The sequence below is a fragment of the Crocuta crocuta genome, unplaced genomic scaffold (genome assembly GCF_008692635.1).
Source record: "Crocuta crocuta isolate KB4526 unplaced genomic scaffold, BGI_CrCroc_1.0 scaffold149, whole genome shotgun sequence".
Taxonomy (NCBI): Eukaryota; Metazoa; Chordata; class Mammalia; order Carnivora; family Hyaenidae; genus Crocuta; species Crocuta crocuta.
Window position 1 is genome coordinate 4329786 of NW_027551561.1, and position 24318 is coordinate 4354103.

The 24318-nt window shown below is 39.7% G+C and overlaps 1 protein-coding gene and 1 pseudogene across 1 annotated transcript; both read left to right on the top strand.

Annotated features, from left to right (window-relative positions):
* Nucleotides 1–1685: 1685 nt before the first annotated feature.
* On the top strand, nucleotides 1686–24129 carry NUFIP2 (nuclear FMR1 interacting protein 2). The gene is made up of 5 exons (XM_077749841.1): nucleotides 1686–1746; nucleotides 2044–2292; nucleotides 7149–8873; nucleotides 21551–21583; nucleotides 23511–24129. Exons 1-5 carry the CDS (start codon nucleotides 1686–1688, stop codon nucleotides 23561–23563), a joined length of 2121 nt encoding a protein of 706 aa, XP_077605967.1. The 3' UTR covers nucleotides 23564–24129.
* Nucleotides 16365–16459, top strand: LOC144219831 (U6 spliceosomal RNA; annotated as a pseudogene).
* Nucleotides 24130–24318: the final 189 nt, after the last annotated feature.

Sequence of the window (24318 nt, forward strand, 5' to 3'; positions counted from 1 at the left end):
CTAGGAATGTGAGATCAAGACCTGAGCTGAAGTCGGACACTTAACCGACTGGGCCACGCAAGTGCCCCTCTTTACTCCTTTAATACTGTCCTGCTATGGGAAATTAAGTCACTATTTACCTATATTTTAATGTTTATTTATTTTTGAGAGAAAGAGAGAGGCAGAGCACGAAGGGTGGAGGGGCAGAGAGAGATGCAGACACAGAATCCAAAGCAGGCTCCAGGCTGTTAGCACAGAGCCCGACTCAGTGCTGTTGAGCTTAGTTGTGAGTCCAGGACCTAAGCCCAAGTCAGATGCTTAGCCATCTGGGCCACCCAGGTGCCCCATTATTTATATTTTTTAAGTAATTTCCACACCCAGCGTGGGGTTCGAACTCACAACGCCAAGATCAAGAGTTGCATGCTCCACTGACTAAGCCAGCCAGGTGCCCCTCAGGCCACATTTTTAAACTGTAAACAATATATGGAGGAAACTATCCATATGTCCATTGCCAAATGAATGGATAAACAAAATGTGGCACATACATACAATGGGGTATCATTCAGCATTAAAAAGGAAGGAAAATTTGATTCATATCACATCAGGGGTGAACCTCAAAAGACATGCTAACTGAAATAAGCCAGACACAAGAGGATAAATATTGTATGGTTCCACCTGTGTGAGGTATCACAGACATAGAAAATAAAATATTGGTTAAAAGGGGGTGGGGGAGAGGAGGAGATTTGTTTAATGGGTGCAGAGTTTCAGTTTGGGATGTTGGAAAAGTTCTGGTGACAGACAGTGGTGACGGTGGCACCACAATGTGAATATACCTATTGCCACTGAACTTAAAAAGTATCAGTGTAAGTGATATACATTTTATGCTAAATTTAAAAAATTCTGTCAAAGAACATACCCTGAGAATCGTGTATTATACGTATACACATGTTCACTTTAAGAAATAATTATAAAGCAAATATATGTATCATCACCATCCAGGTCAACAAATAAAATATTACTTGGGGTACCCGTGTGCCCCTCCCCGACAAAACCTTTGTCTTCCTTTCTGAGTAATCACTGTGACAATGTTCCAGACTCACATTTGCTTTTTAAAAATCAGGCTGTGATGTGATAATGCAGGATAAATTAAATCCACATCCCCAAAGCCAGAGTATTTTTTTTAATGCCAGTATTTTCCATAAGTGCAAGTATTCTTAACTTAGTAACTTTCAAAGTGCCCTTTCCCCTGTCTTTCCCTCTTGAAACTACATATTCTAAAACTTATCTTGGTTCTACAGTTGACCTCACCTATAGAGTTAAAAACAACAACAAAACTACTTCACTGTAGATTTTAGATTTTCATTCCTCCCGCTCTCCCTTGCCTCCAACTACAAAGAAACAATGATTTAAACCCTTTGTGCCCTTTTAGAAAATTACACAGATACCCCATTGTGGAACCCTATAATCCCTTCGTGGAAAGGAAGAGATTAGCATATGAATACAAAGCAAAATGAATCCAGAATACAAAATGGAATTGTGAAGCTCTTGTATTCTATTTTTTTAAAAATGTATTTGTTTCCTCTTTTTGTATTGCCCCTGTAGTGGTCTCGGGGTTAAGGGAACTGAGCTTCCCCTCTGGTTACCCGGAAAAGGGTAAAAAAAAAAAAAAAAAAGCCAACAGATTCTAGGAACTGCAGAACCAACAGATGACTCCCAGAGCCAGTGGACTCGCCAGTGGACTCGCCAGTGGAATCTGCTACACTCGACGTAAGTTTGCTTGCGGGCGAGGAGTGTAGAAAGTGCTGTTCGCAGACTGCGCGGTGAAGCAGAGAAAGCGACCGAAGCGAGAGCCATAGTGCTGACGTTGAAAGCCCGGCCCTGTGAGGTTGCACAGGGTAAGTGGCGTTGGCCGGGAGGCAGCGGCCAAGGGGAAGGAAAGAGGATTTGGGCTAGGGGCGGGGCCTGCGGCGCAGCGCGGCCCCTGATTGCTGGAGCGCCGCTGCCAATCTCGCGGAATCGCTCGGTTAACCAGTGCGCTGGCCAGACGCGCTCAGATATACTGAGTGTGCCCTGAGAAGCAGTCTCAGATCCTGACGGTGCAGCAGCCCGCAGCCTCAGCCAGGNCGCACCACCACCACCATTATTATTTCTATAACCACAGCCACAACCACCATCACCACCACCATCACCAGCAGCCTCACCAGTACCTGCAGCATGGAGCCGAGGGCAGCCCCAAGGCCCAGCCTAAGGCGCTGAAACATGAGCAGAAACACGCCCTCCAGCAGCACCAGGAAACGCCGAAGAAGAAAACAGGTCTGGGAGGGAGGACGAGTGGGGGAAGGGGAATGGAGGTGGGGGGTAGGGGNGAGTGCGTGTGTGTGTGTTTGTGTGTGTGCGCGCGCCCTGCGGGGCTGGGGAAGCCCCCTTCCATTCTCCCCAGGCCCGGGCTGGGCCGCGGGCTGTGCAGCGCCCTCTCCTTCCCCTCAGCATGGGAGAGGCCCGACCAGGCCGGTGTGACCTTCCCGGCCCCCGCCCGGGCCGGAGGGAGACCCGGAGGGTCGGCCTTGGAAGTCTGGCTTCATTATCCCCTTCCCGTTTACCTTCGTGAGGCCCTGGAGGAACCTAAACGTGGTGGCCCTGAGTTGGGGTGAACATAGCTTCCCCCCCCCCCAAAAAAAGGCATTTGGGCTGTTTCTCAGGAAGGCCCAGCTACTCCCGACTCGGATGGTGTCGCGAGACCCTTTTGCAGGCGGCGAGGCGAGGGTAGGTGGGCAGAGTTGAGGAAGTGTCCTCCCTCACCCGCCACCCCAAGCCCACCTGTGGCCTTGGGGTTCCCCGTCTGGGGGGGGTGGCCGGGACCCCCCCGTCTCTCGGGTCATTTCCACCTCTAGACGCCCCTTTTGGGCACCGGACCCCGCAGTCCGCCCTCGCGGCTCGTCCCGAGGCCGGCGCCCCGGGCCCGCTCCCCCCAGAGCCGGCGCGGCTGGAATGTTCTCTCCTCCTCCTGGGGCCGCTTCCTGTCCGCCATGTTGGAAGCCGATTCCTGTCACCGACTCCGGCCCACTGAGGAGCGGAGGGGGAAGGGTGTCGAGGGGCGCTCGGCGCGGCGGACCTGGGGGGCTCGGGCTCCCAGCTGGNCCCGGTCACGAGTTTCTCTGCCACAGGAACCTCGTCTCCTGCCAGGTTCGCTCACGACTCCGCCTCTCAGGCTTTCACTCGGGCCCTTTCCTTCTAGCAGCTCGTTTTTACGAAAAAAAAAAAAAGCTCGTTCTGCCCCCCTCCAGCCCCCCAGCATCTACCCTCTGGGCCTGAATGGTGATTTCAAGGAGAGCGATTAGGAAAATGAGGGGATGCGGGGAGAGGGCGAGTTTTTTTGACCCCTATTTCTCGTCCTTAAGGAAGAACCGCGGTGGCTCATCCATGAGGTTGGTTCACTACCATCTTGCCTCGGACGAGGCCTTTTTCCATGTTGAGAGGAAAGGTGTTTTCCTATTTTTGCACCGACACCGAACCCCAAATGCTCGGTTTTCACAAACGTGAAATGGAGGGTGAAAGTCATTTTGAGAAACATCTGAGAAGAAATGAACTTAAAAGTTTGTAACCAGGCAGATTTTTTTTTTTAACAAATGGAAGGTTCTTTATAAATTGAAGAGAAATGAAGGGAATGGTAAGAAAATGGATGTTAAACCCAGCATATCGAATTTAATACAGTGACTGAGAGCTGAAGGAAAATTGCTTTAACTTAAAGACTGAAATTGGAATGTCAGATTTTCCACTTTTGGGGGGTGGCGGTAGGGACCGATGGTGTGGTGTACAGTGGCAGTGAACGTGTAAATATATTGGGTATTTAATCTTAACGGATTTGGAACAGTTTAAACTATTCGAAAGTGTACAACACGAAATCTTTTATCTCTAGGTCTTTTTTCAACTTAGAGACCAGAAAATCTTACTTTGTTATGGTTACTTGGAATATAAAACAGTATTACTGTTCAGATTGGAAATTTTTATTTTGTTTGCCAGGAGTCGTCTTTACGTACAGAAGCAGTCCTTGAACCATTCAAGGTGGCGTCCTTCAAATCAGTAGGTCTTATCCTGGAAGAGAATAAAGAGGGGACACTGGGCTTAGCCATTTTGAGAGAATGTAAACAATTTGGGATGAACAGTTTTTTATGTGTGGCCTGGTCACAGTACTGTTGCTTCAACATAGATGATGCTGATTTACTAAGAAAACGTAGGAGGATTTTTGAAATGTATCTGTTGTTATGTTGAAGTGGGCTTTTATGACCCATTACCTACAAACCTATAAAGAGGAACCTGTTTTCTTTATCCAGAAGAGGGCGCAAGAGAGGGCCAAATGTGTTCGGTAATTTCCGTTTCTAATCCAAAAGCTAGGTTTATCAGGGCTCAAGTTTTGCATAGTCCATTTGAAGTTGTGTTAGATGCTTTAGCATGGCAAACCTAAATAGTAAAAGTGCAAAGAGCCATTTGATTTCTCTCAGTAATTTCTGTGGTGTTTGCATTTTTCTTAAATACCTAAGTTTTGAAAAGAAAGTGTCTCTGGTACACTTTTTGCATACCAACAAGGTTGCCATGGAAAAAATTTTAAGTAGTTGAATGAAAAAAATGTAATTTTGTTATTAAAACTTGGGAGTATAGTGGCTCTGAACTGTTATTAAATTGGTGATTTCTCACCTTGGAGCCACTAAATACTAGTAATTTTAGGAAAAAAATATTCTGGTTCACTTAAGTCTTGGCTTTGGTCCAAGTTAGTTTGGACATTGAATTTTTTTGTGTTTAAGACTGTTCGCTTACCTTTGAGAAAGTTCTGACTAGTGGGCTCAAGAGTACAAAACTTTGTTTAGCCTGTTAGCATGTTAAATGATATGTTTTCTTTTTGGTCTAGAGTTGTATACAGGTAAACTTGTATATGTTAATGTTGAGAGCCCGTTTAGGAACTTGCTGCTTGTCTAAAGAAAAGAGTCTTTCAGAAAACATCCTACTGAAGCAGAGATTTCTTCTTTAGTAGTTTCTTTCTTCAGTAGTTTCATAGTTAGAATTTTTCCGCTAAAAGTTTGACCTGATTGGCTATCAAAGCTCTTTCAGCAGCCAAATAAAATAAAATTAGAATTCTACAGAAGTTAAGAACTTCAACAAAATATATTTTGTAGGGAGGCGCCTGGGTGGCTCTGTTGGTGGAGTGTCTGACTTCAGCTCAGATTATGATCTCAGTGGTTCCTGAGTTTGAGACCTGCCTCAGGGGCTCCACATAGTGTGGAGCCTGCTTGGGATTCTCTGTCTGCCCAAACCCTGCCATGTGCACGCTTTTGCTCTCTCGCGCTCGCTCTCAAACTAAATAAGCTTTAAAAATATTTTGTGAGGGGGGAGGGGTGCCTGGGTGACTCAGTCAGTTGAGTGTCCGACTCGATTCCAGCTCAGGTCCTGATCTCAGGAGTTGTGGGATCAAGCCCCACATGGGGCTCCACACTGGGTGGAGGAGCCTGCTTAAGATGGTCTCTCTCCCCTGCCCCTCTCCACCATGTGATTGCTTGCTCTCTTGAGCGGGCTCTCTCTTCTCTAAAAAAAATTTTGAAACAAAATTATTTTATGGTCCAGGTTTTTTATGGTTCAGACTTAGGAATGATTATGCCTTAAGTGTATTTTCCTAAATTGTTTTCTGAAAGTTAATACAGTAGAAGAAAATGCCTTTATTTTTTCATTTTTAGTGTCCTTTCTTTGATACAAAATGAGTGCCTTAAAATTACAGTAAATCTTGTTGTGAATCTTCCCAGATTATGTCCTGTTCCATATCACATTCTGTTAAAGCAGTGATTCTGAAACTTAAAAAAAATCTTAGATTCCTTATGCTCCCCCCCCCCTTTTTTAAATGTAAGTTTATTTATTTTGAGAGTGAGAGAAAGAGTGCGCATGGGAGCAAGCATGAGTGGGGGAGGAACAGAGAGAGGAAGAGAGAATTTCCAAGTAGGATCAGCAGTGTAGGCTCAGCGCTGTCGGTGCAGATCCCGGCTTGGGGCTTCAACTCACAAATCGTGAGATAATGACCTGAGCTGAAACCAAGAGTCAGACACTAAACCAACTGAGCCACCCAGGTGCCCGTAGATCTCTCAGGCTTTTAAAATGCACAAAGAGCCCTTATGAGTTCTATCTGTACCATATTGGGAATTAAAACAAAATTTCGAAACGAGAATATACAAGCTCACATGCCTTTTAGCCTTCATAGGCTAAAGGCCCACAAGAATGAATGAAAGTGAATGCAAATTACTTGGTATTATTGGACACCTTTCTGAAAGCCGCCTTAAATGAATGTGTGTGTCGCCTTCTATTTATCTGCTTCTAATGACCTCAAAATGCTTTTGGGAACATTTCATGAAAAGGTAGATAACTAATAATCTCTTTTGCTGTTAGGGCAATGAGAATGGTTGTTACCAGTTGAATAATATAGAGTGATAAACTGTTTATGGCAGTTGAAGGTCTTAAGCTTGAACACCGTTAACCGTTTTTAAACTAGATACCTTTTCTTGTAGTTTTGTTAGTAATTATTACCCACATCACTTGTGTTGGAAGTATTACTTAGTGATAGAAAACCATGTTCCAGGCCGACTGGTGTTCACATTTCCAGTTATCTGACTTAGGCAAGTTAATTAAAGTTCATAAGTGTTAGATTTTTGTTCAACAGAATGCAGTATTAACTGTTTGTGGTGACCAGCAGCCATTTGTGGTTTCATAGAAAGGGATTCTTTAATTTCCCTGAAGTACATACAGTTACTGTATCAGTATAACTTGATTTTTGCCCAGAGGGTAGCTCTGCTGTTAATTGTAAAGGAAATTTTATAACAGCCTTGTGAGAACAGTAGGAAAGTTGATTCTGTTAGATGAGAGATACTATGGCATACTGCTTAAGAGGTCTTGTTCTTTCTGACCTCAGACGTTGGTTTGCATCCCAGCTGGTTCATTCAGTCTCTTGCTTGGCAGACTTCTAATCTGTAATATGGGGCTGACAAGTGTTCTCATAGTTGTGAAATAATAGAGATAGTAAAGTTAATGCTTATGGCATAGTGTCTAGCACATAGTAAATAGTCTTTAAATGTCAGGTGGCACTGTAATTTATATTTTGTAATTTTAAAACAGAACCTTTTTTCCCCCCTCTCTAGGCTATGGTGAACTAAATGGTAATGCTGGAGAAAGAGAAATATCTTTAAAGAGCCTGGGTTCTGATGAAGCTACCAACCCTATTTCCAGGGTCCTCAATGGCAACCAACAAATTGTAGACACTAATCTGAAGCAGACTGTAAAGGCCAGCACCTTTGGGAAAACAGGAATTAAAACCAGGAATTTCATTCAGAAGAACAGTATGGACAAAAAGAATGGGAAGTCTTATGAAAATAAATCTGGAGAGAACCAGTCTGTAGAGAAGACCGATACTGTAGCAATTCCAAATGGTGTTGTAACAAATAATTCTGGCTATATTACTAATGGTTATATGGGCAAAGGAGCAGATAATGATGGTAGTGGATCTGAGAGCGGATATACCACTCCAAAAAAAAGGAAAGCTAGGCGCAATAGTGCCAAGGGATGTGAAAACCTTAATTTAGTGCAGGACAAAATAATGCAACAAGAGACCAGTGTCCCAACCTTAAAACAGGGACTTGAAACTTTCAAGCCTGACTACAGTGAACAAAAGGGAAACCGAGTAGATAGTTCGAAGCCCATTTGGAAGTATGAAACTGGGCCTGGAGGAACAAATCGAGGAAAACCTGCTGTGGGTGACATGCTGCGGAAAAGCTCTGATATCAAACCTGGTGTGAGCGGCAAAAAGTTTGATGACCGGCCCAAAGGAAAGCATGCTTCTGCTGTTACCTCCAAAGAGGACTCTTGGACCCTGTTTAAACCACCCCCAGTTTTTCCAGTGGACAATAGCAGCGCTAAAATAGTTCCTAAGATAAGTTATGCAAGCAAAGTTAAGGAAAACCTCAACAAAACTGTACAGAACTCTTCTGTGTCGCCATCTTCATCTTCATCCTCTTCGTCATCTGCTGGGGAGACTCAGACCCAGTCTTCAAGTCGGTTATCCCAGGTCCCTATGTCAGCGCTGAAATCTGTTACTTCGGCCAGCTTTTCTAATGGGCCTGTTTTAGCAGGGACTGATGCAAGTGTGTATTCTCCAGGGGGTCAGCCACTGTTAACTACTGCTGCTAATACTCTAACACCCATCTCTTCTGGGACTGATTCAGTTCTCCAGGACATGAGTCTGACTTCAGCAGCTGTTGAACAAATTAAATCTAGCCTTTTCATCTATCCTTCAAATATGCAAACTGTGCTGTTGAGCACAGCACAAGTGGATCTACCCTCTCAGACAGATCAGCAAAACCTGGGGGATATCTTCCAGAATCAGTGGGGTTTATCATTTATAAATGAGCCCAGTGCTGGCCCTGAGACTGTTATTGGGAAGTCATCAGATCATAAAGTGATGGAGGTGACATTTCAAGGGGAATATCCTGCCACTTTGGTTTCACAGGGTGCTGAAATAATTCCCTCAGGAACTGAGCATCCTGTGTTTCCTAAGGCATATGAGCTGGAAAAACGGACTAGTCCTCAAGTTCTGGGTAGCATTCTAAAATCTGGGACTACTAATGAGAGTGGAGCCTTATCCTTGGAACCCAGTCATATAGGTGACCTGCAGAAAGCAGACACCAATAGTCAAGGTGCTTTAGTGTTTCTCTCAAAGGACTACGAGATAGAAAATCAAAATCCTCTGGCGTCTCCTACGAACACTTTGTTAGGCTCCGCCAAAGAACAGAGATACCAGAGAGGCCTAGAAAGAAATGATAGCTGGGGTTCTTTTGACCTGAGGGCTGCTATTGTATATCACACTAAAGGTAACTCATTTGTTCATATATGAAGATTATTACTGCTCACTTTAATATATATTTATTAGCTATTGTATTAAGGGTAAATTTTGGAAAGTACTATGAGATTCTTAAAAACTTTTGGAACTGAATTAAGAATAACCATGGATAGCAGCTGATAAACTATTCAGGGTCTTTGGAAATAGTACTATTTAGAAGCAATGTTCACTTTTTCAACTTAAAAGGATTTCTTGTCATATATACAAGTATAGTTGACTTCCTACCTGGTTCAAAGAATGAAGAGGGATGGGTGGTGCCTAAAGGGAGGACATAATATTTTTCTCTTGAGTTCTTTTTAAAATGTTTCTTTGAGCAGATGTTCTTGCTTTGCTTTTTATATCATGTACTTTATTAGTAAGCTTGCTTGATATTTCTAATTTGTGTAAAATGAGTAGGAGCAAGGTTTTTGAGGAGGAGTCCAAAAAGGTAAGTGTCAAAAACTATTTTTTTTCTGGGTGCTGAATGAGAACTAGAAAATAATTTAGACGACTGCAACGGGAAGCCCAATTAGCATTGTAGGAACCAGGCTCTTGGAGGCTGTACTTTTCATAGCCCTGAAGCCTGTGTTAAAAAAGGAATCCTATATCTTTCAAGTTCAATGCAAAAACGGTTTTTAGAATATGGTTTATTTGTGTCTTAAAGATTTACTGTACGGTGTAGCTTATTTAAATCCCTACAGCAAATAATGAGGCTTAATGAATGATGTTTACAACCTCAGTGTTTTTGAGAACACTCATCTCTCCCTCTTCCCCGAATAGAAGTCTATACCCCCTGCATGCAGACACACCTAATACATGCTGCACATTCCCATTTTGAACAGTGGCTCATTTAGGCAGTGACTTGGAACTGCAGGGAAGGGGCAACATATCAGTTAGTGGGGATGAGGTAATTCCCATATTTTCTCTGGAAGAAATGAATAACAAAGCTATTTATGTGACTTTTAAGCAAATTACCTCCTCTGCATACCTTTCCTTATCTGCAAAGTGGAAGACATTTAGTAAAGTGAACAGATGTACTTCTATTTTTTTCCTTTAAAAAGGAGTAAGTAGTAGTATTGCCTTATGGCAGTTTAGGAGCAAAAATCCTGGCAGATGAAATTACCTGTCCTCACTTTTTCCTCCAGCACTGCTGTTAGTAATTGAACTGACCAGGAAATGGATGTTTTTAGGAAAGTTAAGGCAAAACAATTAATTGCTTAGTTTCTTGACTTGTGGTTAATGATAAGTCCTGCTGGGGGAGTTGGTGGTTTTGGTGTTATTTTCTGTGCCGACTGCCCTCCAGAGACCATTACTTGGGAAATCTTTACCTGTGTTACGTTGTACTGGTGGTCATTGTGTGAACCTGAGAAGATATCTGGTTATGTTCTTCCGCAACATGTGAAAAAGTCTAGGACAGGTTCCCTTAAGTTGGCTGGTGGTTTTATATAGATTCTTAGTATGGAGAATTGCGGGCCTTTTTAAGTGAGAAACTAATTTCTATTTATTTCTAGGTATTCTGTATGCATTTTCCCTATAGATGGGCAGACTAGATGTGAAATTAGCGGTATTTACATAAGCTAAATGCCCCTCCATGGATACAATTACATTTAGTTTTGCTGGCATTACTGAAATACTTGCTTTAGTTGAGTGCATCAATTTGAGTTTTATATTTGTTTATTGAGATTAAGTTGGCACTGATTGCCCGTCCCCCCACCCCCACCCCAACAAATAATGTTCAGTTCAGTTAGGTCCCAAAGTTGCGGTTTCTTTGAATTCCTGCCAAATGTGGATGGGTTCATGAGGTCACTGATTTCTTTTTTCTTTGAATCTGTTTTGAATCACAACCTTTTGAAGATCTGAAGATCTTTTTCATAAGTGAAGGATGGCTTATTATTTTTAAGTTGTCTTAAACTCTAAAGGAGGTAATAATCAGTTGGGTTTATTCGAATATCCTTTAAAAGGGCTACCTGTATTTTCTTGGTCCTTTAGTCTTTTCTTTAAATGTTCAAAGTAATCTCTTTAGGTTAAAGTTAGGCTTAGAAATGGAAGTTCTCCGCATACCTCAAGTCCTTCAACAACTTTATTTGGAAATAGTAGGTAAGAGAGTGCTTGGTGTCACTTCTGTAGGAATGATGCAGTTTTTAGATTAAACATTTGCAGCCTTAGAAGTACTGCAGACTTTTTAAAAATCTGTTCAGTATAATTGAGGATATGAAAAAAAGAGACAATGGGGCATAAAAAGGGGATTGATGAGAATCCCTTTTGACATAGATTATGGTGTAAAGTTTTAAGAAACAAGAGGGTTAGTCTTTGTATTACCTGCGGGAATAGTGTACCATTCCATAGCAGTATTAATAGTTACTGTGAGACGTAGGGCCTATTTTCTTTTGATCTCCGGTGGCACTTGAGAGGCAAACTTTATTTATTTATTTATTTCTAGGAGAGAGAGAGAGAGACAGCGTGAGCAGGGGAGGGTCAGAGAGAGAGGGAGTGACAGACTGAAACAGGCTCCAGGCTCTGAGCTGGCAGTCAGCACAGAGCCCGACGCGGGGCTCGAACCCACGAACCGCGAGATCATGACCTAAGCGAAAGTCGGACGCTTAACCGACTAAGCCACCCAGGCGCCCCAAGAGGCAAACTTTAAAGTGGCACCTTTTAAAATTGATTATGAGAAGATTTATACTTTGAATTTTAAATTGATTATAAAAAATTTATACTATAAAGTGGAACCTGTAATGAACTCCAGGGTGCTCCTCATTCAGCCTGAACGTTTAAGTAGCGTTGTCATTCTTGTTTCACCTATCTACCTTCACACTTTTTTTGGTAGGAGTTTCAAAAACAAATTCCAGTATCCTAACATTTTGCTAGTTCACACTTAGTTATGTTAGAGTGATGGCTTTTAATGTACATAACCAGGACATAAAACTGTTGGCTCCTTTAAAGCATTTGCTGTCAAAGGCTTCTAACACTATACCTTAACTTTCTGAGGTGGATCTTTGATTTTGAAATAGTCATTTGAAGTCAATTGATTTGAAAAAGTCATTTGAAGCCAAGTCTGTTGAAATAAGGTAGGTTGACGTGAGTTGTGTATTTGGTCAAAGTGTCCATTTAAACTGAGTTGATTTATCATGCCTAACTAATACTGCACTGCAGGTTATCAAGCATTCAGAAAGCATGCTATGTGTGTGTGTGTTAACATCTTGCTATTCTGGAACATTCCTTAAAAAATAATTTGAGGGTCATCTGGGTGGCTCAGTCGGTTAAGTGTCTGACTCTTCGTTTCGGCTCAGGTTGTGATCTCGCTTTTCCTGAGTTCGAGCCCTGTATTGGGCTCTGCTCTGTTAGTGCAGAGCCTGGTTGGGATTCTTTCTCTCTCCCTCTCTCTGCCCCTCCCCTACTCGTGCTTGCTTTCTTTCTCTTAAAATAAACTTTTTAAAAAAATGGTTATTTGAGAGGTAAATTTTATCCAGCATGTAGAGATGCAAGGGAGATTAATACAATAAGATATAATTGATAGTTGAATGAGTCAACATGAAAGTTATCTTAAGTTATATCCCTGAGGGAACACTAAGCTACTGCATGAAGTTTTAAAAATTTGTTTCTCTGTTACTTCTGTAGGTTATTGGCATAAATGATTTGATTCACGAGTTTGGCCACACCCTGGAATAAAAATGTGTTTTAACTCTCTTAAGTGGTTCTAATTGCCCTCTAGGATTGGGAACTCCTAAGTCTAGAGAGCTTTCCTCAGCTTAATCCTTTTTTTCTTTTATCTGCGTAGTTGTGCAGTAATTGTGTGTTTTCCTTCCCCTTATGATGTACTTATCATAGGCAAAGTACTTTGCTTAGTTAAGGAAGACTGATGGGGTGAGTCTTTTTCTTTGAAGAGCTTAATCAAGTAGAGGAGAAAACAATACACAAGTTTATAAGGTAAGATTTTAAGTGTCATAGCTGTAAATAACTAGGAGCTTTCAAAGGATGGAGAATTACTAATGGAGTAAAGGTGGCAAGAGTAGGTGCAGGCAGGGTATATTTTCAGGGACACACCATCATTTAAACCGGGTTTTAATGGACGGGGAAACATTTCGACTTACGGAAATGCAAAGAAAAGGAAGGTAAAGAATAGATAAGTTGGAGAACCCCAATAAATATTGGAAGGGATCCACTTTGGAAGTGGTGAGGAAGGTAAGTTGCTGCCAGATCATCAGACCAGTCTGGAGGCAACGGAGGGGGGGCACTGAATATCAGAGTCTTCAGCTGGTGAGATGGAATTACTGAAATTGACAGAAGACCGGGATTTTAACACTGCTATTTCCAGTTTCAGTGTGCTGAAAAATTCAGTTGTCATTTTTTAAAATGTTTTATTTATTTTTGAGAGAGACAGTGTGAGCAGGGAAGGGTCAGAGAGAGAGGGAGATACAGGATCTGAAGCAGGCTCCAGGCTTTGAGCTGTCAGCACAGAGCCCGACGCGGGGCTCAAACCCATGAACCATGAGATCATGACCTCAGCCAAAGTTGGCCACCCAGCCAACTAAGCCACCCAGGCGCCCCTCAATTGTCATTTTTAAGCCTGGGTTTCCTAATTTTATAAAAATAAGTATATCAGTCTTTGTTTTCATTGTATCAGATTGTACTCCAGTGTTTTAAAAATTGAGTTGAGGGGCGCCTGGGTGGCTCACTCGGTTCAGTATCCGACTTGATCTCAGCTCAGGTCATGATCTCATCATGGTTCATGGGTTTGAGCCCTGCATAGGAGTCCTCACTGATGGCACAGAGCCTACTTGGGATTTGGTCTCTCTCTGCCCTTCCCCTGCTCATTCACTCTCTCAAAGTAAATAAGTAAACTTTAAAAAAAAAAAAATTTAGTATTAAGTACTTAGTTGACTTATAGATCTGCTTTCTGCTAGGTTAATGTGGCACTAATTTATTGGGTAGATTGGAAGCCATTTTTCTGATGAACTCTTCTTGGAATCGTTCAGGCAGAGAAATAAAAGGTTTTCCCTTTTGTATTTGCAGTCGTATGTGAATGTATTATTTATCTGAAAATAAACATATACTTTTAAAAAAGGTTTTTAGGTTTATGAATGAAGGAACTGATAAATATTTCTTATATCTACGGGGTGTGATTAGATGGGAGACAAATTATGGTTAATCCATAAAAGGGAGAGAGGGATTATGTATACAGTTCAGACTTTTGTTCATACAATCTGAATTTTAAATTTTCTCCTTTTAACACAATGCTGAAGAAATATTTTCTCCTTTACTGCATTTTATTGTTATTGCTCCATGATTGCTTATGGCATCACAGCTGTCTTACAATCTTACTAACAGTTGCCTGCAGATTTGACTTTGGTTTCAGCCCTAGTTGAATTTCCTAGATTGGGAAATTCGCCCTCTCTCTAATATGGGACATATAGGAATGTTTGTAACAAGTAATTTAATATTGTTGAGAGATCCTTTTTTTCCCCCAATGACTTGCCATTTTAGCATCCATATATGATGCTTGATTTGAATCATTTAGTCTGCTTTATTTATGAGTGCAATAATAATGAATTTACTTTGGTATTAGTCTGAAAGGTAACTTGTAAGGAATTTATAGAAGGAATTTTATATATAAAATTTAACCCTGAGATTTTAGTACCTTTCCTCCTAAAGGTGAAGGAAGTAACCACCTATGCTTTAAAAGCAGAAATTGATGGGGCGCCTGGGTGGCTTAGTCGGTTAAGCGTCCGACTTTCGCTTAGGTCATGATCTCGCGGTTTGTGGGTTCGAGCCCCGCGTCGGGCTCTGTGCTGACTGCCAGCTCGGAGCCTGGAGCCTGTTTCAGTCTGTGACTCCCTCTCTCTCTGACCCTCCCCTGCTCACGCTGTCTCTCTCTCCTAGAAATAAATAAAACATTTAAAAAAAAATAAAAATAAAAATAAATAAATAAAAGCAGAAATTGTTAGTTATTATCTTAGTAGCAGTTTCATTCCAAGCAACTTGAATTTGATATTTTACCTTAAAAGTAAACTGGGTTAGAGTAAGTATAGCAGTAGAAATTAACAAAAACCTCAAAATCCCTCAAGCTGCAAGATTTCTAATGTATGTATTTAGAGGTGGTCAAGATAGTTCTGTTTAGTCTCATTTGGTAGAGCTCCAAATTGGGAATATATGATTGAAATTGATGCGGTGCAGAGATCATTAAGCATCTCCTGAAAAGGTGATGACTTCTATCTACTTTAGTCAAATTTACTTGAAAGTAAACTGTTTTTTGGGGTGCCTGGCTGGCTTAGTTGGTAGAGCATGCAACTCTCAGTCCTTGGGGTCATGAGTTAGAGCCCCACATTGGGGGTAGAAGTTACTTAAAGTTTACTTTATTAAAAAATTTTTGATATTTATTTTTGAGAGACAAAGTGCCNGGGGGGGGGGGGGCACAGAATCTGAAGCAGGCTCCAGGCTCTGTGCCAGATGATGGGGGGCTCAAACTTAGAAACCACAAGACCATGACCTGAGCTAAAGTTGACACTTAACTGAGTCACCTAGGCACCCCTTATTTATTTATTATTTTTTAAGTTTATTTATTTTGAGACAGCCAGTTGTGAGTTGGGGAGGGGCAAAGAAAGAAGGAGAGAGATCCCAAACAGTGTCTCTGCTGTCAGCGTGGAGCCTGATGTGGGGCTCGATCTCACAAACTGAGATCATGACCTGAGCTGGAACAAGAGCTGGCGGCTCAACTGGCTAAGCCACCCAGGCACTCCTAAAATTTATTTTAAAAAAGAAAATAAGCTGTTAATTCTCAATGGGTATAGTCAAAATGGGAAGGTGGGAGAGAAGTTTCTGACAGCCTTCTTTGCAAATGAATAGGGAGGTACTACGTGGACTAGTTGGGAAAGGAAATCAGAATAGCAAAACATGCTGGTGAGAGAGCCAGTAATCATCACAAATTGGGTAAATCTGGATTAGAAGGGGAAAAAAGTAGACTTTAATAATGTCACTACCCTTGCTGAATTTTACAGAATTTGATCTAAGTGGCTTGAATAAGGATTGGAAGGCAAGAGCCATGGTAAATTGATCTGGGGATTCTCAATTATAGGAATCTTCCTGTTTGACCATATATTTGATTCTTTTTTTTTTTTTTTTTTTTGGNAAAAAAAAAGCCTCAAGTTGGCTTTAATCCTCTTAGCTTGTCTTTTTCTTTGAAGAATTAAATGCTGAATTTTTGGTTGGACCATATGAAATTACTGTTTTTGTAGGTCAGAAAAGGTTGAGTATTAGTTTCAAATGGACCTCATATTACTTTCTTCTATTATTACTTCCTGATGACTGATTTACAAGTAGTATTTCACTCAAATCAATATTTACATAAGGCACCAAGCTCTGTGCAAAGCAATTGTGATAATTAGATGACATAAGGATTCATGTCATTAAGGAATTCAGTCTAATAGGGAAACCTACATGGAAAGGAATATATTACTAGTGTGATTGCTCTGTTGAAAAAAATAGAGTGCTCGCTTTGGCAGCACATATACTAAAATTGGAACGATACAGAGAAGATTAGCATGGCCCCTGCGCAAGGGAAAAAATAGATAAAATATATTTGGAGCATAGAAACTCCTAAGGCAGGTGGTGGGGTCAGCGAAGGCTAGTCAAAACTCAGAAGTGGAAATTGACTTATTTATTGTATAAGGAAAGTCATAGTGTAATTTAGGTGGAGGAAATGGAATAATAGTTGAAGATTGCCAGTCATTCAAATTGACTCAAGGAAAGCGAGTGGTGCAAGTTGAAAAAAATCTTTAGTCACCTAATTTATTGATGTACAGCTGTGTCCAGGGCTAGACATGTTACATAAGACAAACAGATCCATTCTCCCTGTAGGCCATGAAAATCCATGGAAGTGTTTTGGTCACTTTCAGGTTTATATTTTTAGAGGAAGAGAATGTTAGCCATCGTGTAGAACTTGAGAAGTGAGGCCCAGTTAAGGGCAAGAGAGACCTGTTAAAAGATTACACTCCAGAAATGTTCTGTAAGATACCACTGCTTGAACCAGGCAGTGACATCTGGCTAGAGAAAAAGAAGGGGGACTAGAAAGTTAAAAGTGTCTTAACTTTGACTAAGAATTACAGTAGTTGAATATGCCCTCCCTAAAGTCTCTAATTTGCATTTCCTTAACAACCCACTTTCCTACTTTGCACATCTTCAGCATAGCCTTCCTTATATCATTCTCTTTTCCTCAAGGGTTTATGTTCTTCTGGTCTCCTTTTCATGCTACTCATGGGTAATCTCATCCAATTCTGTTGTTGTGTGTTAAGCTTGAAAATTCGACTACTTTTACTCTGAGTATATTCAACATCACCTCTCCCAATTCTTTGTATATAAAATGAAATTCCAAACCATGATTGTTAGGTTATATGGATCCTGTCTCTAACATAATCCATTTTTTCCTTTCCATCTCTTAATACAGCTGTCCTAATTTTCTTCACTTTTGCAGTAACATTTACTGGGCTCTTTTTCTGTACAGTAGTCCCCACCTTATCCGTGGTTTTGCTTTCCGCGGTTTCAGTTGCCCACGGTCAACTGTGGTCTGGAAGCAGATGATCCTTCTGAATCGTCAGAAGGTCAGTAGTAGCCTAATGCTACATCACAGTGCCTATTGTCACTCATCTCACTTCATCTCATCATGTAGGCGGTTTTTCATCTCCCATGATCACAAGAAGAATGTAAGTCCAGTGCAATTAAAATGTTTGAGAGAGCCCACACTCAATAACTTTTTTTTTTTGCAGTGTATTATAATGGTTCTATTTTATTGTTAATCTCAGTGTGCCTAATTTACAAATTAAACTTTATCATAGGCATGTGGCATGTATGTGTAGGAGAAGACTTAGTATTTAGTATCTATAGGGTTTGGTACTATTTGCAGGTTTAGGAATCCACTGGAGGGAATGTATCTCCTGCAAATAAGGGGGAGGACTACTGTTTTGCCATTTCACCCATACTATTTAGTTACCTCAATCATGACTAATATTTAATACAGTAATCTCAGATCTCTTCAGTGACTTCTCTTCACCTATATGATTAAACAGTAAGTTTTCCTTCATTTGTGCTTTTATGCTGTCCCCTGAATAGCATTTATCTGTGTGTAAATCTTTCATCCTTAGTGACTTTCAGTTCTGTTCCTGAGTAGTGTTCTTTTTCTAAATCATTTTGTCTTAGTGGTGTCCAGCCTTCCTAAATTGTGGCCACTAAAGCATAGATGAGTGAACTTTTTATGTGAATGATCAGATAGTAAATATTTTAGGCTTTGTGAGCCACGGGGTCTCTCCTTGGAATTCTGGTTACTTGACTCTGCCTTATACACAAAAGCTGTCATGGGTAATCTATAAAAATGGAGTGGCTCTCTTCCATAAAACTTGGTTTGCAAAAACAGAACTCAGTTTTGCTGACCCCCTGTTTTAGCACACCTTATACTTTAATATCACCAAGCTTTGTCCATGCTCATGCTTCTACCTAGAAACGTATATTCTGCGAAGCTCACAGAAGCAGAGCCTTTCTGTTTTTGCATCTATATTCCTAGCCCCTAAATTGTACTTTTTAATCCACTTAGAATTTAGGATTTTTAGGTTATTGGACATTTATGGTAGGGAGCTCTGTAGAAAGTAATCTGCTTTAGAAAGTTGAATGTTAAATTTTTTCAATAACTATTTGCATAATTGGGTACTGGCATCCAACTTAACAAAAACTGGGAAATTAAAGGCCAGGGGTGGGGGGCAGTATTAAAAGTAGAAAGATTAATTACTGTGTTATGATTTTGTATAGTTGGATGTGCCTTATTCTTCAACTTCTGTTGGGGTAATTAAAACAATTACACAGAGTAACTTGTTTTATATTTAGAATCTGCATTAAGACTTGTAATTTAAAAGAGCAAAATGTAATTTACTTCTTTTCTATATATTCTCTCTTACTAGCTTCTTGTTAGCCTTAGTAGGGTTGTTTAAGCATAGCAAGTAAACATGCAAATAGTATTTGATTTATTTCTCCTTTCTGGTCTTCAATTGATTTTCGTGGGAACTTATAATTCTGATCAAGGAAATCAAGTTGCTACTTGTTACATTTAATATGTTTAATATTAAATAACTAGAAGGGGAATTGCATTCATTTTTCAGTTCAGCACTTCAGATAATGCTGATTTATTTCTTGGCTAGAAGCTAGGTTGGCCCATGGCTAGTTTTTTAGCTAGGTCATCTGTCCCTTTTCTCTCCTCAAAAGGCATAATCAAATTCACTATTCCAGAGCCCTTTTTTGAAGATAATAAAACTTTCTTACCAGAAATCATTTAAAATCTATATTAAAACCTAAAGCTGAATGTTCTAGTTTAATAAGGAAATGTCTTTAATAAAGAAATTGGGTGATTGCAAGTAGTTATTTTTGTTTTTACTCTAACGTTTATGTGTTTGCCTTTAAACTAGTATAGTTTTTACGGTGACTCTTGAGTGTTGGTTCCTTTCCCCCAACACCCCTCCCAAAAAAAAAAAACAAATAGGTGGGGAAGGGGCAGGTTGAGGTTTGTGGCGGGGAAGAGAAAAGGATATGTTGTTATAGCATAATGGGCCAAGATGAAAAGTTTGTGTTTTTCTAAACATATGACTAAGTATACATTTATTTTTATGTTAAGTAAACTGAGTAATGAGCATCAAGTAACTGATGCATACAGAACTCGGGGATTTATTGTTGCACAATGAGATTTCTGTACTTGCGCTAGAAAAATGTCTGTGTTGAATTAGTTTTTTTGAAGTCAGGTTAACCAAGAAAAGGCTTATCTCTGCACTTCAAGCCATTCTGAGGTACAGAAAATTGTAGGATAACGGCTCTAATGACCATTTCAACTATTCCTGATTGTCTGAAACTAGTAGCATTAGAGTGATAGATATGAGCGCCATGACTAGAATAACCTTTCCTGATTTATGTTCTTTTTTTCCTGATTAGATTGATCAGAGTTCTGTCTCCGTAGACCTAGGAGACTTTCCTGCCAATCTTTGGATGGGCCTCTGCCCAGCAATTTAAAGCCCATAGCATCCATCTAAGCTCTTGGACCAAATGACAACTAGTGAATTATTTCCCAGTTTTTGTTTTATCAGGCACTTGTTGCGATACTTTGAATGAAGTTTTATCTGGATAATTACTTTACTTTGAATAATTAACCTGTTGTTCCAAACATCCAATTCTGATAAATTTTTAAAACTTAGAAATGTTTTAAGAGTGAATTTGATGGGAGGTAAAGGGGAGTAGGGAGAGTGTGATCCTACCATTCTTTGCCCCCAGCCATAAACATAAAACAAAAAAGTAATTTTAGATTTATATACTTTTAGCCTTGGGGAGGGATTATGTTGTACCTTAACTGTAACCTGTGTCCAGATACATTCTATCTTAATGAGCTTCGGGGTTTTTTAAAATTTTTTCCTTAAACTATAATTGGTCACTGATAAATTATATAGAATACAATTACATAGAATCCACATTAATAGAGAATAAAATCACCTTTCTGTCTTTTTAAAATGGTAGTTGTATGGCTATGGGAAGAGCACTTATTCTCAGTCATAGTTATAGTCCATTCTTATACCAAGTTGTCTTTGTTTACACTGTAAATCTCCTAAAAGAGTATTTCGTTTCAAGTCCAATTCTTAGGTGCTTGTGGTATAAAAGTCATCTACTGTCTTATGCATCAAACCTTCAAATAAGCCATCTGAAGCTTTCTGATATGCTTCCAGATACAGTTTTTCTTGCTTTTTCTCTGCATGTCACTATAGTTTGGTCATATACATATTTTCTTTGTTGTAAGGTATCAAAGTAAGCACCTTACGGATAACCACATCTGAATGGAATTGGAGCAAATGAGGATTGTGTGTTACTAATAAAGGAGTATGGATTGGCATTTTGACCTTATGGGTTAAAAATAAGAGTAGGTGTAAGGGCACCTGGGTGGCGCAGTCCGTTGAGCCTCTGACAATTGGTTTCACCTTGGGTCATGATCTCATGGTTGGGGAGTTTGAGCCCTGTGTTGGGCTCTGTGCTGACAGCGCAGCGCATGCTTGTGATTCTTTCTCTTCCTCTCTCTCTGCCCCCTGCTTGTGCTCACTTGCTTTTCAAAATAAATGTAAAAAAATTTTTTTAAAGAAAAGAGTAGGTGTGGTTTGAAGAACAGGACCACTTGCCTACAGCAAAGAGCTAAGTAAAATTTTAATAAGGCATTTTAAGCATCATACTTAATTAAATTTGAGTGCTTCATTCAGAAGACTTGGGTACCTCATTGGGTTATGATGGGTTGCCAAAAAATACTTCATGTTTTTAATAATAATGAGCTATTATAAGAAATAACATTTCATCTATAGAATGCTTCTGCATGTTTGTGCTATTTGTGTAGACAGAATTGCTCTCTTGGTAGTTTGGTTTCAGGTAATTATCAACAGTCTATAATCAACACTTAAGGCAATCTGAAGGACACTTCTTGAGAATTCAAGAAAATAAGAATGTTGTGTCTAAGATTTAGCAGAACTGTGCTATGTCAACCCTACCTCTATCCTGGCAATAACCAGTCTAGATTTTTTAGGTTTAAACTGAAAAGCATAACTTTAAACTTTGCTGTATAAAACTTACTGTATAAAATAATCTGTTGTTTTTGTTTGGTTTTCTTTGCAGAAATGGAATCTGTTTGGAATTTGCAGAAGCAAGGTAAGTATAGTTAGGTTACCTAAAATGTTAATATTAATGACTAATTGGGTTATGTTTGGGTGGGAATAACATGAATAGCGACTTACCAAGTGAATAGTCTTTGTATTTTGAATTATTTATATCCAGGGAAACACTGTATGTGAGAAGAATATATGAAAATACTGTTTACCTGTTAGGTGAAGAAATTACATTTCTCACCCCTCTGTGAAAGTAAGACAGAACATAAATATTTTTAATCTAAGAAACCAACGTGAGTAAGTGTTTCCATTTATAGCTAGTCTGTATCTTTTTTGTGTGGTAGACAAGTGGAAGCCCAAGAACTGAAATTCATGGTTCAGGAATATACTAGCTGTTTTAGAAACCTTATTTGGGCTCTATATTCTCTGAAATAATAGATAGCTAGAAATCTTAAGAATAGCAAATTAGCTTCCTTTAACCACAAGTATAAGATGTGAATAGAAAGAAGGCAAAGGGACTGAATAATCCACATCTGGGTTATTTGGAATTCTCAAAAATTTTTAATCGGTTATCCTAATTATGTGCTTTTCCAAATATATTAAGATGTGGTAGCTTTGGAATACCTGAAATAAAGTAAATTTTATAATCTGGAGAACTAGTTGCTAATAGATTGGGGCTTTCAGAACCCTGTAGCTGAATTACATCCCATTTCCCATCTGCTTTGCTAGTTAATACAAGTGAGAGATGTTACTGTGTAAGCTAGAAAGTAGCAAGATTAAATGTAGGTTTCCCTGATATCCCCCAGCATTGCTCCTCCTTCCACCTCTCTCTTGTACTCAGGCCAGGTCTTTGGTCTAACACAGCTGTGGCCTGAACATAACTAGCAAACTCTTAAATTATTTTGAGTTGCTTTCTGTGTGCTTTCTTGTTCAAATACAAATGAAAAAAGGTAGACTTAGAAAATATAGTTGGCAAAAGTAGACCCTACCTATCTTGACTGTAAAATGGCTATTAACTATTAAGAATGGGCACTGTATTCATGGCAGGATGCTAGAGGATGGTTGTTGAAGTCCTAGAAAGGGTGTTATATTATCTCTGCTCTAAATTAGATGGACTCTTAAGCTGAGGTGAGCTTGAGATCTTCAATATTATTTTTAGGTCTTTATACTTTTGCGTTAGGTGACAGGTTTTATTGGTTTCCTAATTTTTGTTAAAAGTACGTATACCTTTAAAAGTTCATATGATAGGTGGAAGTGGTGTGCAATAGAATCATTGACTCTCCAGAAGAGAGTGTAGCATACAGCTGAATAATTGGAATTCAGAAGAACACTGGAATTTTTGCCGAGACCTATTCTGACTATTTTATACTTTGAACCCAGGTGATCACAGGCTTTTGCTACTGCTGAGAGTTAAGACTGGAGGTTCTATGTCAAATTTGGAGGAAGGAAGAAATAAGTCCTGTTTAGGACTGAACTGATAGTTTTGCCAAACTTAGCCTGATGTTTTTGGTGCTAGATACCAACTGGAACAGTTCCTCACTAGGTAGTCCACACTGGTTAAAATGAATTTTGATTTTATTTTGCTCAGAAGAACAAAAATAAGTAAATTCAAGTGTCTTATTTTAATATTAGATTATTGACGATTGAAGCTTTTTTTTTTTCCTTCAAATGTACTGCTTTTATCATTGGGAGAAACACATTAAAACAACCCTTGTTAACTGAACTCAAACCCCTCTCTAATCTGTAGGAGTTGAAGCCGTCTCTGGTTAGAGGACCCTGTGCTGGATATGCCAAACTATTGGGTTGTGATCATACATGTGTTACTACAAAGAAGTGGTCTTTAAATTGTCTTTTCATAAAAAAAGAGGGAACTAAAATGATGGTAGTTATTTGGAATTTGTTGTGGAACATGGGCATTTTGGGATTCCAGACCTTATATTTATGTATTTATTTTTTAACCTTCTTTCCAGATCCCAAAAGGATAATCACTTACAATGAAGCCATGGATAGTCCAGATCAATGAAGGACCAGACTGCCTATTTGTAACCTTTCTGCAGCATTAGAGCCACCGTTCATGGGGGACACAAGGCTTTTATGCTCCTAGATCTTCAACGCAGCAGAGGAACCATAAGTAGAATCACAGGATAATATATACAAATATATATATATACATATATATATATAGTTATTTAAAAAAAGGCAACTGAAAGTAATTAGACTTCTTAAGGAATCAAAATTTATTTCAAGAGACTACACATGGTTATTTAATCTCCGGTACTGAATAGTTTTTTTTTTTTTTTCTTTTTTCTTTTGTTAGTTTTTGTTTTTAAGTGTGAATGCAAGTGATTAATGAATACAGACTTAATACCAAGCGTGGTTCTAAAGTTCCTGCTGTCATCAACTTGGGCAACAAATGACCCACTGGAAAGGCAAATCTACTTAAAAGATCTCTGTATCTTGTTCTGTGACTAAAGTGATACACTAATCACGGGGAACCCAGAATGATTCAACATTTCCCCCACTCCTCCCTTGATCTTTTGGTTATACTTTGAGCCCTGCGAGAATGCTGGATAAATGCCTTGAAGTTTGCGGGGTGTATTTTTTTTTAGCGAATATGATTTGCATGTCTTGCCAGGAGTTAAGCAGCCTCTGTGGGGTGTTGGGGAAATTTTTCTTTCTTTCCTTTTTTTTTTTTTTTTTTTTTTTTTGGGGGGGGNTTTGGGGGGATGGGGATTAGGGGAGGGCATTGAAGTTCTATTAATTCTGGAATAGTTGGTA